The sequence below is a fragment of the Nomascus leucogenys genome, chromosome 9 (genome assembly GCF_006542625.1).
Source record: "Nomascus leucogenys isolate Asia chromosome 9, Asia_NLE_v1, whole genome shotgun sequence".
Taxonomy (NCBI): domain Eukaryota; kingdom Metazoa; phylum Chordata; class Mammalia; order Primates; family Hylobatidae; genus Nomascus; species Nomascus leucogenys.
The window spans coordinates 98,405,376-98,418,308 of NC_044389.1; the positions used below are offsets into that span (position 1 = coordinate 98,405,376).

Consider the following 12,933-nt stretch of genomic DNA (forward strand, 5'->3'; position numbering starts at 1 on the left):
AAACAGAGTGTCCTTTAAGTCCTGGGGACAAAAGAACAGAAACTGTCAGATGGCCAGGAGCAGGAGGCCTATGAAGTACGCCTGCCCAGGCGTGGAAGTGTAAGGGGGAGCCATTTGCTACTGTCACTCACTATTTGTTTCTCATATGTGTAGGATTATTGCCTGGTTCTGTTCAGGTTGCTTTAACAAAATACCATAAACTGGATGGCTTATAAACAACAAAAGGCTGCAAAAGTCCAAGGTCAAGGCAGATTCGTTGTCTGGTGAGCTCCTGTTTTCTGGCTTATAGAAGGCACGTTCTTGCTGTGTCTTCATGAGCTGGAAGGGCCTCTTATAAAACACTAATCCCATTTGTGAGGGGTCCTCCCCCATGACCTAATCGCCCCCCAAAGGCCCCACCTCCTAATACCATTAGCTTAGGGAACATATGAATTTAGGGGAACACAAACATTCTGACCATGGTATACACACCAACTCATAGAGTTATGTTATATATTCTCCCTATCTATCTATCTATTTATATGTATATATGTATGTTTATAATCTAAATATATTTTTTCAGTTTTCAGCCTGGATCCTGGAGCTCACCATAATCAAATTTACATCTGCGTGTTTATTTTATTTTATTTTACTTATTTATTTATTTGAGACAAGCTCTCACTCTGTCACCCAGGCTGGAGTGCAGTGGTGTGATCTCAGCTCACTGCAACCTCCACCTCCTGGGTTCAGGCAATTCTCCCGCCTTAGCCTCCCAAGTAGCTAGGACTACAGGTGTGTGCCACCAGCCTGGGTAATTTTTTTTTGTATATATATCTATGTGTATATATATATGTGTGTGTATAGATATCTATACACATAGATATATATGTGTATAGATATATATATATCTGTATGTGTATAGATATATATATGTGTATAGATATATATAATCTCTATGTGTGTATATATATGTGTGTGTGTGTATATATATATATATATATATATATATATATATATATATATATATATGTTTTTTTTTTTTTTTTGGTAGAGATGGAGTTTTGCCATGTTGGCCAGGCTGGTCTTGAATCCCTGACCTCAAGTGATCCACCTGCCTCGGCCTCCCAAAGTGCTGGGATTACAGGTGTGAGCTGCTGCACCCAGCCTACGTCTGCAGGTTTAGAAAATTATTTATTGTGTCCTAAGAGCCTACATTCTATGAAACAGATAAGATTCTAGGTGTGGTAGAAGATGCAGACATTAATAAAAGGCTCTCAAAAGATTCTGGCTGCACAAGTTTTTCTGTCGATGGGCTTTTTCAGATCTCTTCTGTGCTCTCCTGGGAAAATGATGTGAAATAAAAAGCAAAAGCGATTTAAGTCCTCTTAGAAACTCAGATCTTATCTTTCTTTGTGGATTCTTATTGTGGAAAATAAATGTGTTGTCTGTAGAGAATTAAAATGAATACAGTGTTGTTGGAAATTATCTAGCTATTGTTCTTCCCTGATCTTTTACAATAACATTAAATGTTAAATGTGATAAAAGAAAATCAATACGTTTTTCATCTTGTCCTTCATCATCAGTCTGAAAACCTTCAACCAACCAAAACCTTTTAGAAAAAAAATTAACAATTTTTTTTCTCAAGGCTGTTAAAAGAAAGCATTTATTATATATTTTATATATAAATATATGTTATTATATATTTTCAAAATTATTCCATATTATGAATTGTTAGAGCTACTGCCAAAATAAATTGAAAATGCAGTCTGGTCATGGTGTCCCATGCCTGTAATCCCAGCACAGGGAGGCCGAGGCAGGCGGGTCACCTGAGGTCAGGAGTTCAAGACCAGCCTGGCCAACATGGCAAAAACCTCATCTCTACTAAAAATATATATATATAATTTAAAAAGTAGCCAGGCATGGTGGTGGACACCTGTAATCCCAGCTACTCGGGAGGCTGAGGCAAAATAATCACTTGAACCAGGGAGACAGAGGTTGCAGTGAGCCGAGATCACGCCACTGCACTCCAACCTGGGCATCACAGTGAGACTCTGTCTCAAAAAAAAAAAGAAAAAAAGAAAAAGCAGAAGAACCTATAAAAATGAGGACAGGATATTAAATGTTATTTTTTTAAACACGTTTTAAAATTAAGCTATAATAAACCTACCATAAAACTCTAAAGCAAATCCATGTGAGAAGCCTTGCTTGTTCAGGAACTCTAGAAATCGTTATTTAAAATGACAAAGTATAAGGCCTAAATTAAACATTGTATAAGACAGAAAAGTTAGGGATGCATCTGTCAGGATAGGTTATGCTCATAGTAACAAACAACTCCACCTCACAGCAGCTTAACTCAACAAGTTTATTTCTCGTTCTCATGAGCATGTTCAGTGTGGCCTGGCATGGAAGCTCTGCTCATCGTGGTCATCCAACAACCCAGGTTGATGGAAGCTTCATTTTTACATTTGCTTCCATGATCATCACTGCAGTGGGAAGGCAATGTGGCAAAGCAAGTAGTCATTTGTAAAACTTCTTCCGTAAAGTAATATGTGTCCCTTCTGCTTACATTTCTGTGGTCAAAGCAACTCCTAGCAGCCATGTCAAGCCTCAAAGTGTGCACCTAGGGCAATCCTACCGGTGCTGGGGAGGCAAAGAGCTGAGACCATGTGCAGAAGTGAGATCTTAAATGTGAATTTCCTGTTCTTCACCTGACCTTAATATAAACTTCATTTTAAAAGAGGAAAATGAGACTGTGAGGAGAATGGAGCTGTGATTCTAAAACCAGCATTTCTTCTATTATATTAACATGGTTCCCGTAAGTTCTACTTCATCTCATAAAATAACAAGGGAAGAGTAAATATGGTATTTTTAATGAGACCTAAGATACTAAAGTATTGCTGGGATAATAAATATCAGTTCAACTTGTCAAAAGTTGATCTCAGATGGACTTTAATATGCCCTAGACTGTGAATTCCTTGAAATGTAAGACTGTATCTTACTCATCTTTACATCCCCAGCTGCTCTCACAGTTTTTGGTATATTGTAATTACTAAAAACAAATTTGGCTAAACTTTTGAACTGATCAGTAAAGTACTGTTTGATTTCTAATATTTCCTATCAAGTGAGTCTTGAATACTCTACTGGTAGTTTTTTCCTTGTCATTTTTTGCAAGAGCTAAAGCTACAATTTAATTGAAGTCCAAATGGAAAGATCAGTATTAACAAGGTACATTTCACAGGTTCAGTGATTTTGATGTGGTTTCCTCCACCTCCTGCTCCCATGACTACCTGGCAATTTATGATGGTGCCAATACCAGCGATCCCCTTCTTGGGAAATTCTGCGGTTCCAAGCGCCCACCAAATGTGAAGAGCAGCAATAATAGTATGCTCCTGGTGTTCAAGACAGATTCATTTCAGACAGCAAAAGGCTGGAAGATATCTTTCCGGCAGACATTGGGTAAGAATTCTGGAGTTGTAAATCTATTTTTCAGGACTGTTACCTTTCTGCTTTATTTAATTTCCCCCCCCTCCACCTGACTATGGTTGCTTTTCCTTGAAGCTTAGAAGAATATGCCATGTAAGGGCTTGGTTTTAAAAATTATGTATGACATATTTTAATGTTGTAAAAAAATCACTTAACAAATGTACCCAGCACTTTGGGAGGTTGAGGTGGGTGGATCACCTGAGGTCAGGAGTTCAAGACCAGCCTGGCCAACATGGTGAAACCCTGTCTGTACTGAAAATACAAAATATTAGCCGGGCATGGTGGTGCATGCTTACAAACCCAGCTACTTGGGAGGCTGAGGCAGGAGAATCGCTTGAACCCAGGAGGCAGAGGTTGCAGTGACCCAAGATAGCACCATTGCACTCCAGCCTGGACAACAAGAGTGAAACTCCGTCTCAAAAAAAAAAAAAAAAAAAAAAAAAAAAAAAAAAAAAGCTGGGCATGGTGGCTCACACCTGTAATCTCAGCACTTTGGGAGGCTGAGGTGGGTGAATCACCTGAGGTCGGGAGTTCGAGGCCAGCCTGACTAACATGGAGAAACCCTGTCTCTACTAAAAATACAAAATTAGTCAGGCATGGTGGCACATGCCTGTAATCCCAGCTACTTGGGAGGCTGAGGCAGGAGAATCACTTGAACCTGGGAGGTGAAGGTTGTGGTGAGCCGAGATTGTGCCCAGCCTGAGCAGCAAGAGCAAAAAACTCCATCTAAAAAAAGAAAAAAAAAAGAAATATGGCCAGATGGAAAGAGCTGATTGATGCATGATATCATTGCTTGGTGATGTGGCTTTAGAAAAGCCCTATAACGTTTTGGAACTCAATTTTTATCTACTAAAAAACTGACCAGTTTGAAATATTACAACTGTTTATCTTTTAAGAATGTGACGGGGATAAAGCAGATAATTTCTGGAAAGCACCTTAGCTGTCAGAGTGAAAGACTCTATGTATTAGAAAGTAATATTGAAGTCTGAAATTTTCAAGCCCCCCCGACACTATTTCCAAGGTTGGGGGGTGGCTGAGGGTGGGGTGGGCAGGGATCAACATTCTCAACAGGACCACATCATGCTACAATGATTTCTTGTTCTTTCCTACCCACTTTGCAGTGACACCTAACCGTCAAATCCTAGAGTACATTTTATAACCTAAATCTGAAATCAAAAGCTACATTCTGATTAAATCCTCAGGCCTCGCAGAGGCCTGATGTTACTCCATCCATATTGGCCATGAGTGATTTACAGAATAAATGGATAAATTGTGCCTACTTCAAAATCATATTTTATAATGAGATATAATAATATACCATATAGAACACATTAGATTTTATCTAGATTCAGCTCATTCTCAAAATGCAATCCTGGTTTATATAATTATTGGGTAAGCTCTACACAGGGAGGTAAATTGAATCACTTTCGTCCTCAGAGAATTAGGAATACCGGATCACACTCAATATTTAGGTCATCTGTGTTTCTTGCCTGTGGGTTTTTACCTGTTACATTAACATCTTGAAAATATCTCTCAAACACACTAAAGGAAGACAGTGGGAGTGGCAGGAGGAAGTTGAAGGGGATGAAAAAGAAGGAAACAGAGAAGAAAGAAGGAGACAGAGAAAGCTGAAGAGGGTCTAGGGCCACAAAGATGGAAAACATGGTCACAACAAATGGAAAAAAAAATCTAACATGTCCAATTCAGACTTCTGCTTCTAGTTATTTTTAAGTTTCCCAGTTTTGGTGTTAAATTTAAACTTTGTGAGGCATTCTAAAGTAGCTAAACATTACAAGAATAAACTTAAAAATTCAATGGCATAAAAAATATATGTATGTGTCTCTAGGTACCTCTTGGCGGCCTGATTGAAGTTGTCAGCTCACGTTACTGTTAGAAGTACAAATGTAATAAGGAAGTTGAATTATAACTTGAATAATTAGATAAATCACTGATCAAATAACTCTCAGTTTAGCGATAATGAGGGTATTGCTCGAAAGCAACCAAGGAATGTCATTTTTCTGGTTTCCTAATGTCATTTGCTCCCTGTGATGAAGTCTGAGAATGAGATGAGATGAAACTGTAAACCCGTTTAAAGAAAAACCCAACTAAGCTTATTTCCGCCCTTTTTAAGCCCTGTACCTTTTACTGGTGATTAGACTTCCCTTGGGGGATGATACTAAAGACAAGGTTATCTTCAGGTCATTCTTTGTGGGTTTTATGGGGAAAGGTTTTTTGCCGAGCTGAGAATGTGGGAACGGGATAAAGAAACCAACAAATGCTTAGTTCACCAAAACTTTACAAAAGCAAGTACACAGGAGTTAAATACCAAATCAGCAAGAAGAAAGGAAAGGTTCTTAATAAATAAATTTCAACACTGGAGTCTTTGCCCCACCGATGACTAGATTGCCACTCCTGGTCTTGAAGAGTGGGGCTGTCCTTGTGAAAATAAAGCCAGATGGTATTGTGGAGACCAAACCAAGTGATAAAATTGAGTTAATGGTAAATTATAGGATAACATTTTGAAAAACACTGAAGGGAACAGGTGCTGGGAAGAAGCACTTATTCTGTGTAATCTAAAACACAAGACGCAACCTAGTTTTGTCACAGGTAACTGGTTATTTTGGGTTAAATTATTTGTACCCATAAATTCCCTGTGATAATCATCATCGTTACTCAGGTCAGCCTGGCTTTGATATAGTATTCCCAGGAACACAAAAACAAAATATATGCAGTCAGCAATAAAAATTTTAAAACATCCTTTTGTTATAAATAAATTGTTAGGAAATATAATAGTGGGACCGTGTTCTTCTCTTCATTCTAATATGTAAAAAGTCTGTTAACATTACGTGGTAGCTGTATATTTTGGTCGCTCACAAGTAAAGACTTGTCACGAAATCCCAGGGCATCGTGAAAATCACTGCCTGTCCCTGAGCCTCTGCCCTGCCAGATGTAGCATGAGCTGCTTGACGTATATTACTTTATCTAATCCTCAGAGGTACCAGATGAGACAGGAATTATCCCATTTTACAAAGGAAGAAAGAAGAATTTAAGAGATTAAGTAATTTGTCTGTGGTCCAAAGGGTTTGTAAGAGGTAAAGCCAAGCTTTGAACTAGGTTTGACTGTCCCCCAAACTCATGATTTTCTTAGTAAGCCTTCATTGCCTCTGTGGCAATTGATAAAAATACCCAGGGATGGGATGTGATGTGTGTGTGTGTGTGTGTGTGTGTGTGTGTGTGTGTGTGTGTGATGGAGTCTCGCTCTGTCGCCAGGCTGGAGTGCAGTGGCGCGATCTCGGCTCACTGCAACCTCCTCCTCCCAGGTTCAAGCAATTCTCCTGTCTTAGCTCCCTGAGTAGCTGGGATTACAGGCGCATGCAACCACGCCTGGCTAATTTTTGTATTTTTAGTAGAGACGGGCTTTCACCATGTTGGTAAGGCAGGTCTCGAACTCCTGACCTCATGATCCACCCGCCTCGGCCTCCCAAAGTGCTGGGATTACAGGCGTGAGCCACTGCGCCCAGCCCCCAGCGATGCTTTTTAACAGAAGTGTATGCAAAAGGGCACTGGAATCATGAAAGAAGGGATCTATGGTACTTGGATGTTCTGTGGAAGAAAGGACACAGGATTGTTAGAGGATGCACCTCAGAGAATGTGAGTCCTGAATTATGGTGCAGTGGGTAAGAGGGTAAACGTGGAGCATCACATCCCAGATTCAAACTCAGTTTGTACATCTCAATGAGGTTGATCTTGGACAATTTACTTATCCACTCTGTGTCTTGATTTTTTTTAACTGTAAAAACAGTACACTAATAATAATGACCTTATAGAGTTCAGTGATTAAATTAGAAAATTCTTGTCACTCATTTCACATGCAAGAATTTTTAGCTATAAATAGTATTATTTTGGAAGGATAAGAAGGCATTCATTGGCCAGGCATGCTGGCTCACGCCTGTAATCCCAGCGCTTGGAAGGCTGAGGCGGGCTGATCACCTGAGGTCAGGAGTTAGAGACCAGCCTGGCCAACATGGTGAAACCCCATCTCTACCAAAGAATACAAAAATTAGCTGGGCTTGGTGGCACGCACCTGTAGTCCCAGCTACTCGGGCAGCTGAAGCAGGAGAATCACTTGAACCTGGGAGGTGGAGGTTGTAGTGCGTCGAGATCACGCCACTGCACTCCAGCCTGGGTGACAGAGTGAAACTCTATCTCAAAAAAAAGGCATTCATTGGGAAAATGGACAATATTTGGAGAAATAAAACACATGCACAAAGTTACAGGTGCATCCCATTTCAATGGATGCTGGCTAACCTGAACATTGGTAATGCTTTGGGGCATAAGGCAGAGAACAATAGGTGCTGAGAGAGGAGAGATATGCAAAGGCCAGACATAGAGGGCTCTGTATCATGTGCAAAGAGGAGCCAGTAATTGTTTTGAGCTGGAGAGTGCTATCATCTAGTCAGATTTATTTTAGAAAGCACATCCCAGCACCTGTGGGGATGATGTTTTCAAGCAGCATTCCAGGGAAAAAGTTAGAAAAGTATTGCAATAGTTTAGGCGTGCAATAGTTTAGGCATGGGATGATGATAAGGCATGAAAATAAAGAAAGAGACTGAAAGGAGAAATCCTCAAGATATTGAATCAATAACATAGTGTTCCATTTGAGAGAAGCAGCTTGGGAAAAAGAAATAATAATGCTCCTAAGGTTTCTGGACAATATCTTGTCACACCACTATTCAAATAGAAAATTACTAGGAGAGGACAGTGCTTTGCAGAATAAAATAATAAAAATTTGGGGTTTTGTCTGGAGAATTTGGTGCCTTTAGAATATCCAGCTAGTGTTCAGTAGGTGGTCAGATAAGAGAGTTAGAAGTTCAGTAGGAACATCTTGGCTAGAGTTTTGCTCTTTTTTATTTTGAAGCCATATAATGTGGCACATGTACATTTATAATTATTATATCTTTCTGGTGGATTGACTCATATCATTATGTAACAACGTTTTTAAATGCTTTTTGCCTTAATTTCTACTTGTTCTGATTTAGTATAACTTCCATAGCTTTCTTTTGGTTCATATTTGCATGATATATTTTTAAACCCTTTTATTTTCAACTTGTCTCTATCCTGAAGAATATATTTGGCTTTTGTTTGGCTATGCCTTTCTATTGAATAATATAATGTGTTTATATCTGATAAAATTACTAACAATACTAGTTTTAAATAGACCTTTGTACTATTTGTGTTTTGATTATCCCACTTCTTTTTATTGTCCTTTAATTATCTTTTCTTTTTAAAATTAATCACTTTTTTATTACTCCCCTTTTAAAATTATTATTTATACATCCTGTTACTCTTGTTTCAGTAGTTACCTTAGAGATTACAGTATTCAACCTTAATATGTTAGAATCTAATTTTAAATTGATACTTTTTCATGTTACAATTAATAATTAATCCAAGGACCTTGGAACATTTTAAACCCACTTACCCACTTCCTGTCTTTTGTGCTATATATGCCAAATATTTTAATTCCACATACATAATAGGTACACAAAACATTTTTATTGTTTTACACAATTATTAATAATGTAAAATTACCATTACTATTTTTTTCTTTTCTTCCTGAAATTCTATGCTTCCATATGGGATTAATGTATTTCTTTTGGAAGACCTCTCTTTTATGTTTATTTTATTAGAGATCTTCTGGTAAAAAGTGTTCTTTGTTTTTGTTTTTCGAAAATGACTTGATTTTCTTAAATTTTGTGGGATTCTTTCTCTGAGTATAGAGTTCTAGTTTGGCATTTATTTTCATTCAGGACTTTACGATGCTATTCCATCATGCTCTGGCTTGTATTATTTTGATTAGGAAGTCATGGCATTGTATAACTGGGGACCCCCCTCCCTCCCCTGGTCATGTCATTGTGCAGTACTCTTATTGTTGCTGTTGTTGTTATTTAATTTTATTTTAGCCATTCTGGCAGGTGTGTATTAATATCTCATGTGGTTTTAATTTGCATTTTCCTAATGGTGAACAATTTTCATGTGCTTTTTTGTCATCTGTATATCTATTCTCTGGTGAAATATCTGTTTATTTCTTTTACCCATTTTCTAATTGAATTGTTTATTTTTCTACTGTTGGGTTTTGAGAGCTTTTTATCTATTCTCAATCAATGATCCTTTGTCAGTATGTGGTTTGCAAATGTTATTTCCTAGTCTATATCTTGCCTTTTAATTTTCTTGCCTTATATTGGCCTTTCACTGAACAAAAGTTTTTAATGTTGAAGTTCAATTTATCGACTTTTTCTTTTATAGATCATGTTTTTGGTACCAAGTCTAAGAATCCTTTGCCTGCCCCAAGGTCCCAGAGATTATTCTGCTGTTTTCTTTTAAAAGTTTTATGATTTTACATTTTTCATTTGTATCTGTGATCCATTTTGAGCTCATTTTGGTTTAGATATGAGATTTAGGTGGAAGTCAGTTTTTTGCCTCTGGATGTCCAATTGCTCTAGCACCATTGGTTGAAAAGGCTGTCCTTCCTTCGTTGAATTGCATTGGCACATTTGAAAAAAATCAGTTGGGCCTATTTGTATGGGTCCGTTTGTGGGTTCTGTATTCTATTCCATTGATTATGTGTCTAACTCCTCACCAATATCACACTGTCTTGATTACTATAGCTACATGGTAAGCCTTAATATCGGGTGGAGTGATTCCTCCCACTTCATTTTTCTTTGTGAAGTTGTTTTAGCTATTTGAAGGCTTGTGCCTTTCCATATAAATTTTAAGATAAAGGCTGGGTGCAGTGTCTCATGCCTGTAATCCCGGAGCTTTGGGAGACCAAAGTGGGAGGATCCCTTGAGGCCAGGAGTTCAAGACCAGCCCAGCCAATAGAGCAAGACCCTGTCATCACCAAAAATAACAAAATTAGCCAGGCATGGTGGCATTTGCCTGTGGTCCTAGCTAACTGGGAGGCTGAGGCAGAAGGATCCCTTGAGCCCAGGAGTTCAAAGTTGCAGTGAGCTGTGATCACACCACTGCACTCCAGTCTGGGTGACAGAGCAAGCCTCTATCCTAAAAAAATGTAAATAAATAAAAATAAAAATAAGTTAAGCTTTTTGATGTTTGCAGAAAAACCTTGCTGAGATTTTTAAAGGAATTGCATTAAATCTATCCATCGATTTGGGGAAAACTGATGTCTTTACTATGTTGAGTTTTCCAATCCGTGAATATATATGTATCTAGACTTATTTAGACCTTATTTTATTTATTTCGTTATTTTGTTATTTTCATCACTTAAGCCTGTATATGCTTCATTAAGTATATACCTAAATATTTCATTTTTTGGAATGGTTATAAATGGTATTGTTTTTTAATTTTGGTCTCCACATATTCATGGTTAGTATATTAAAATTTGATTGATTTTTGTGTATTGTTCCTTTATCCTGAGTTCTTGCTGAACTCACATATTAGTTCTAAGAATGTTTTTCTATATTACTTGGGATTTTCTGCAGCTTATAGTTACTTGCAAAAGTGGAAATTTTATTTCTCCCTTTCCAGTCTCTCTATATATTTTTTCTTGCTTTATTCTGGCAAGAATTCTAATACTATGCTGAGTTAGAGGGGTGTGAAATCAATATCGTAGCCTTGTTCCTGATCTTAGGGAGAAAGCATTTAGTATTTCACCATTAATTATGCTGTTAGCTGTAGGTTTTTGCAGATGGTTTTTATCAAGTCAAGAAATTTCTCCTCTATTCCTAGTTTGCCAAGAGTTTTTATCATGAATGTGTGTTGGATTTTGTCAAATCCTTTTTCAGCATCAACTGACATGATCATGTCATTTTGCTTAGTAAATTATTTTTTTAATTTCCAAGTTGGAAAGAATGATTCTCATAAAATGCCCTGGGGCTAATGATGTATACATAGAGCATTTTCAGTGATATCTAAATAATGCAAGATAAATTAAAAGATAATGATAAAATTTTCCTTCTCCTAAGTTCTTTATACAAGTATTGCTCTTTTTCTATTAACTATAGCTACTGATTAGCTTGCTGAAATTACCTTTCTTTTAGTACATTACCATTCTTTTAGTTTTATGATTCCTAAATATTACCAGACTAATACACATTTTAATTTAGATTAAGCTGGGTTTCAAATTAGGATAACTAAAGTGAGTCGAATTGAGTGAAGCTACTAAAAACAAACAAAACAATAAAAAACCTCATTACAAAAACTACTTCTATTTTTTCTTGTATAACATAAATATTATACCTAAAGTATTGTACACATCGGAGGTTAGGGAGTAAAATAATAAACACTGTTTATGTTTAGAGAAAAAGACAAAACAGGTTCATCTGAAACCTAGTTGAATGTTTTTACATGAATACACTGCTTTGGGGCAATTGTGTATCTGCAGCTTTATAAATCACAGTAAGGCTGATTCCAAAAAAGGATAATGAAATGCATTTCTAGCCCTGCATCCCTGAGTGGTAGAAAGGAAGCTGTCTAGGTGTGCTCTCATTTCCCTAAGGCACCAGCTTTAAATGGCTTTGTATTCTGCTTCCTGTAGTTTCCTGTAAAGCTTCCTTCAGCTGCAGCCCAAAGCCACAGATGGCTTGCTGGAAACATGAGAGCGCCAGAAGTCAAGCCAGTCTGTATCTGCTGGTACAGCACACTGTGCACCTTCTCAGTAGTGATCAGCCAGAGACAGGGAGAGATACTATCCAGACAACCTCAAGAAAATGTCAGCCATATAGAATATGAGCCACGAAAATGTCAATTCTCCAAATAACGATTTACAAATGTATCCAACTCCACTGAAGCCTTCGAGATGTTTTATCCGAGAGAATGTAACTATTTTTTCCCTTATCAGATTGATCTTGGCTTAAGCTTCACTCTGAGGTTTAGTCACTGGAAGGTAATAATTCAGGATTCAGTTACTGACTTTTAATTAAGTAGATTTAGACCTGGATCTCACTTCTTATTATGGGGTTTGTATTTCCAATATTTCTTTAGCCAAAACATGTATTTTCTCTGAAGAAATGGCTCTTTTGTGTGAGAGAGATATTTCCAATTCAGGGAAGAAAGTTAGAGTGCCGTTTGTTCTTGGACACAGGGTGTGTCATCAGAGAGTGACTAACACACCTGATTGATGAGGCAGGTGCTGATGGATGAGAGCTGTCTGGGTGGCCCAAAAATGTGTAGAAATGAGGAAATGATGGATTGGTGATGCTAAACATATCAAGGTTAAGATGGCTTATACATTAAAAAAACACAATTTCAAAATATCAGTATGGTAAATTGACTTTCTGATGCATGGGACTCTATTTCATAGTCAAAGAGGTCGCCCTTGTTTATATTCCTCCACCACTGAAACACAGAAAGAGCAACGTGGCAATAGCTCCTTTTGCGAAAGAACCCTTCTTTTGTTAATATTGATCATTACATTTTCTGAAAGGCATATACACTTACATTTCATTTTGCATG

The 12,933-nt window shown here is 37.6% G+C and overlaps 1 protein-coding gene across 1 annotated transcript in view; it reads left to right on the top strand.

The window, feature by feature from the left end:
* The window catches only part of CUBN (cubilin), a 301,694-nt gene that overhangs the window by 258,228 nt on the left and 30,533 nt on the right, over positions 1 to 12,933 (top strand). Inside the window, exon 59 of the mRNA XM_003257683.2 lies at positions 3,218 to 3,435. Coding sequence (XP_003257731.2) covers positions 3,218 to 3,435 — 218 coding nt within the window. The remainder of the gene's footprint in view (positions 1 to 3,217; positions 3,436 to 12,933) is intronic.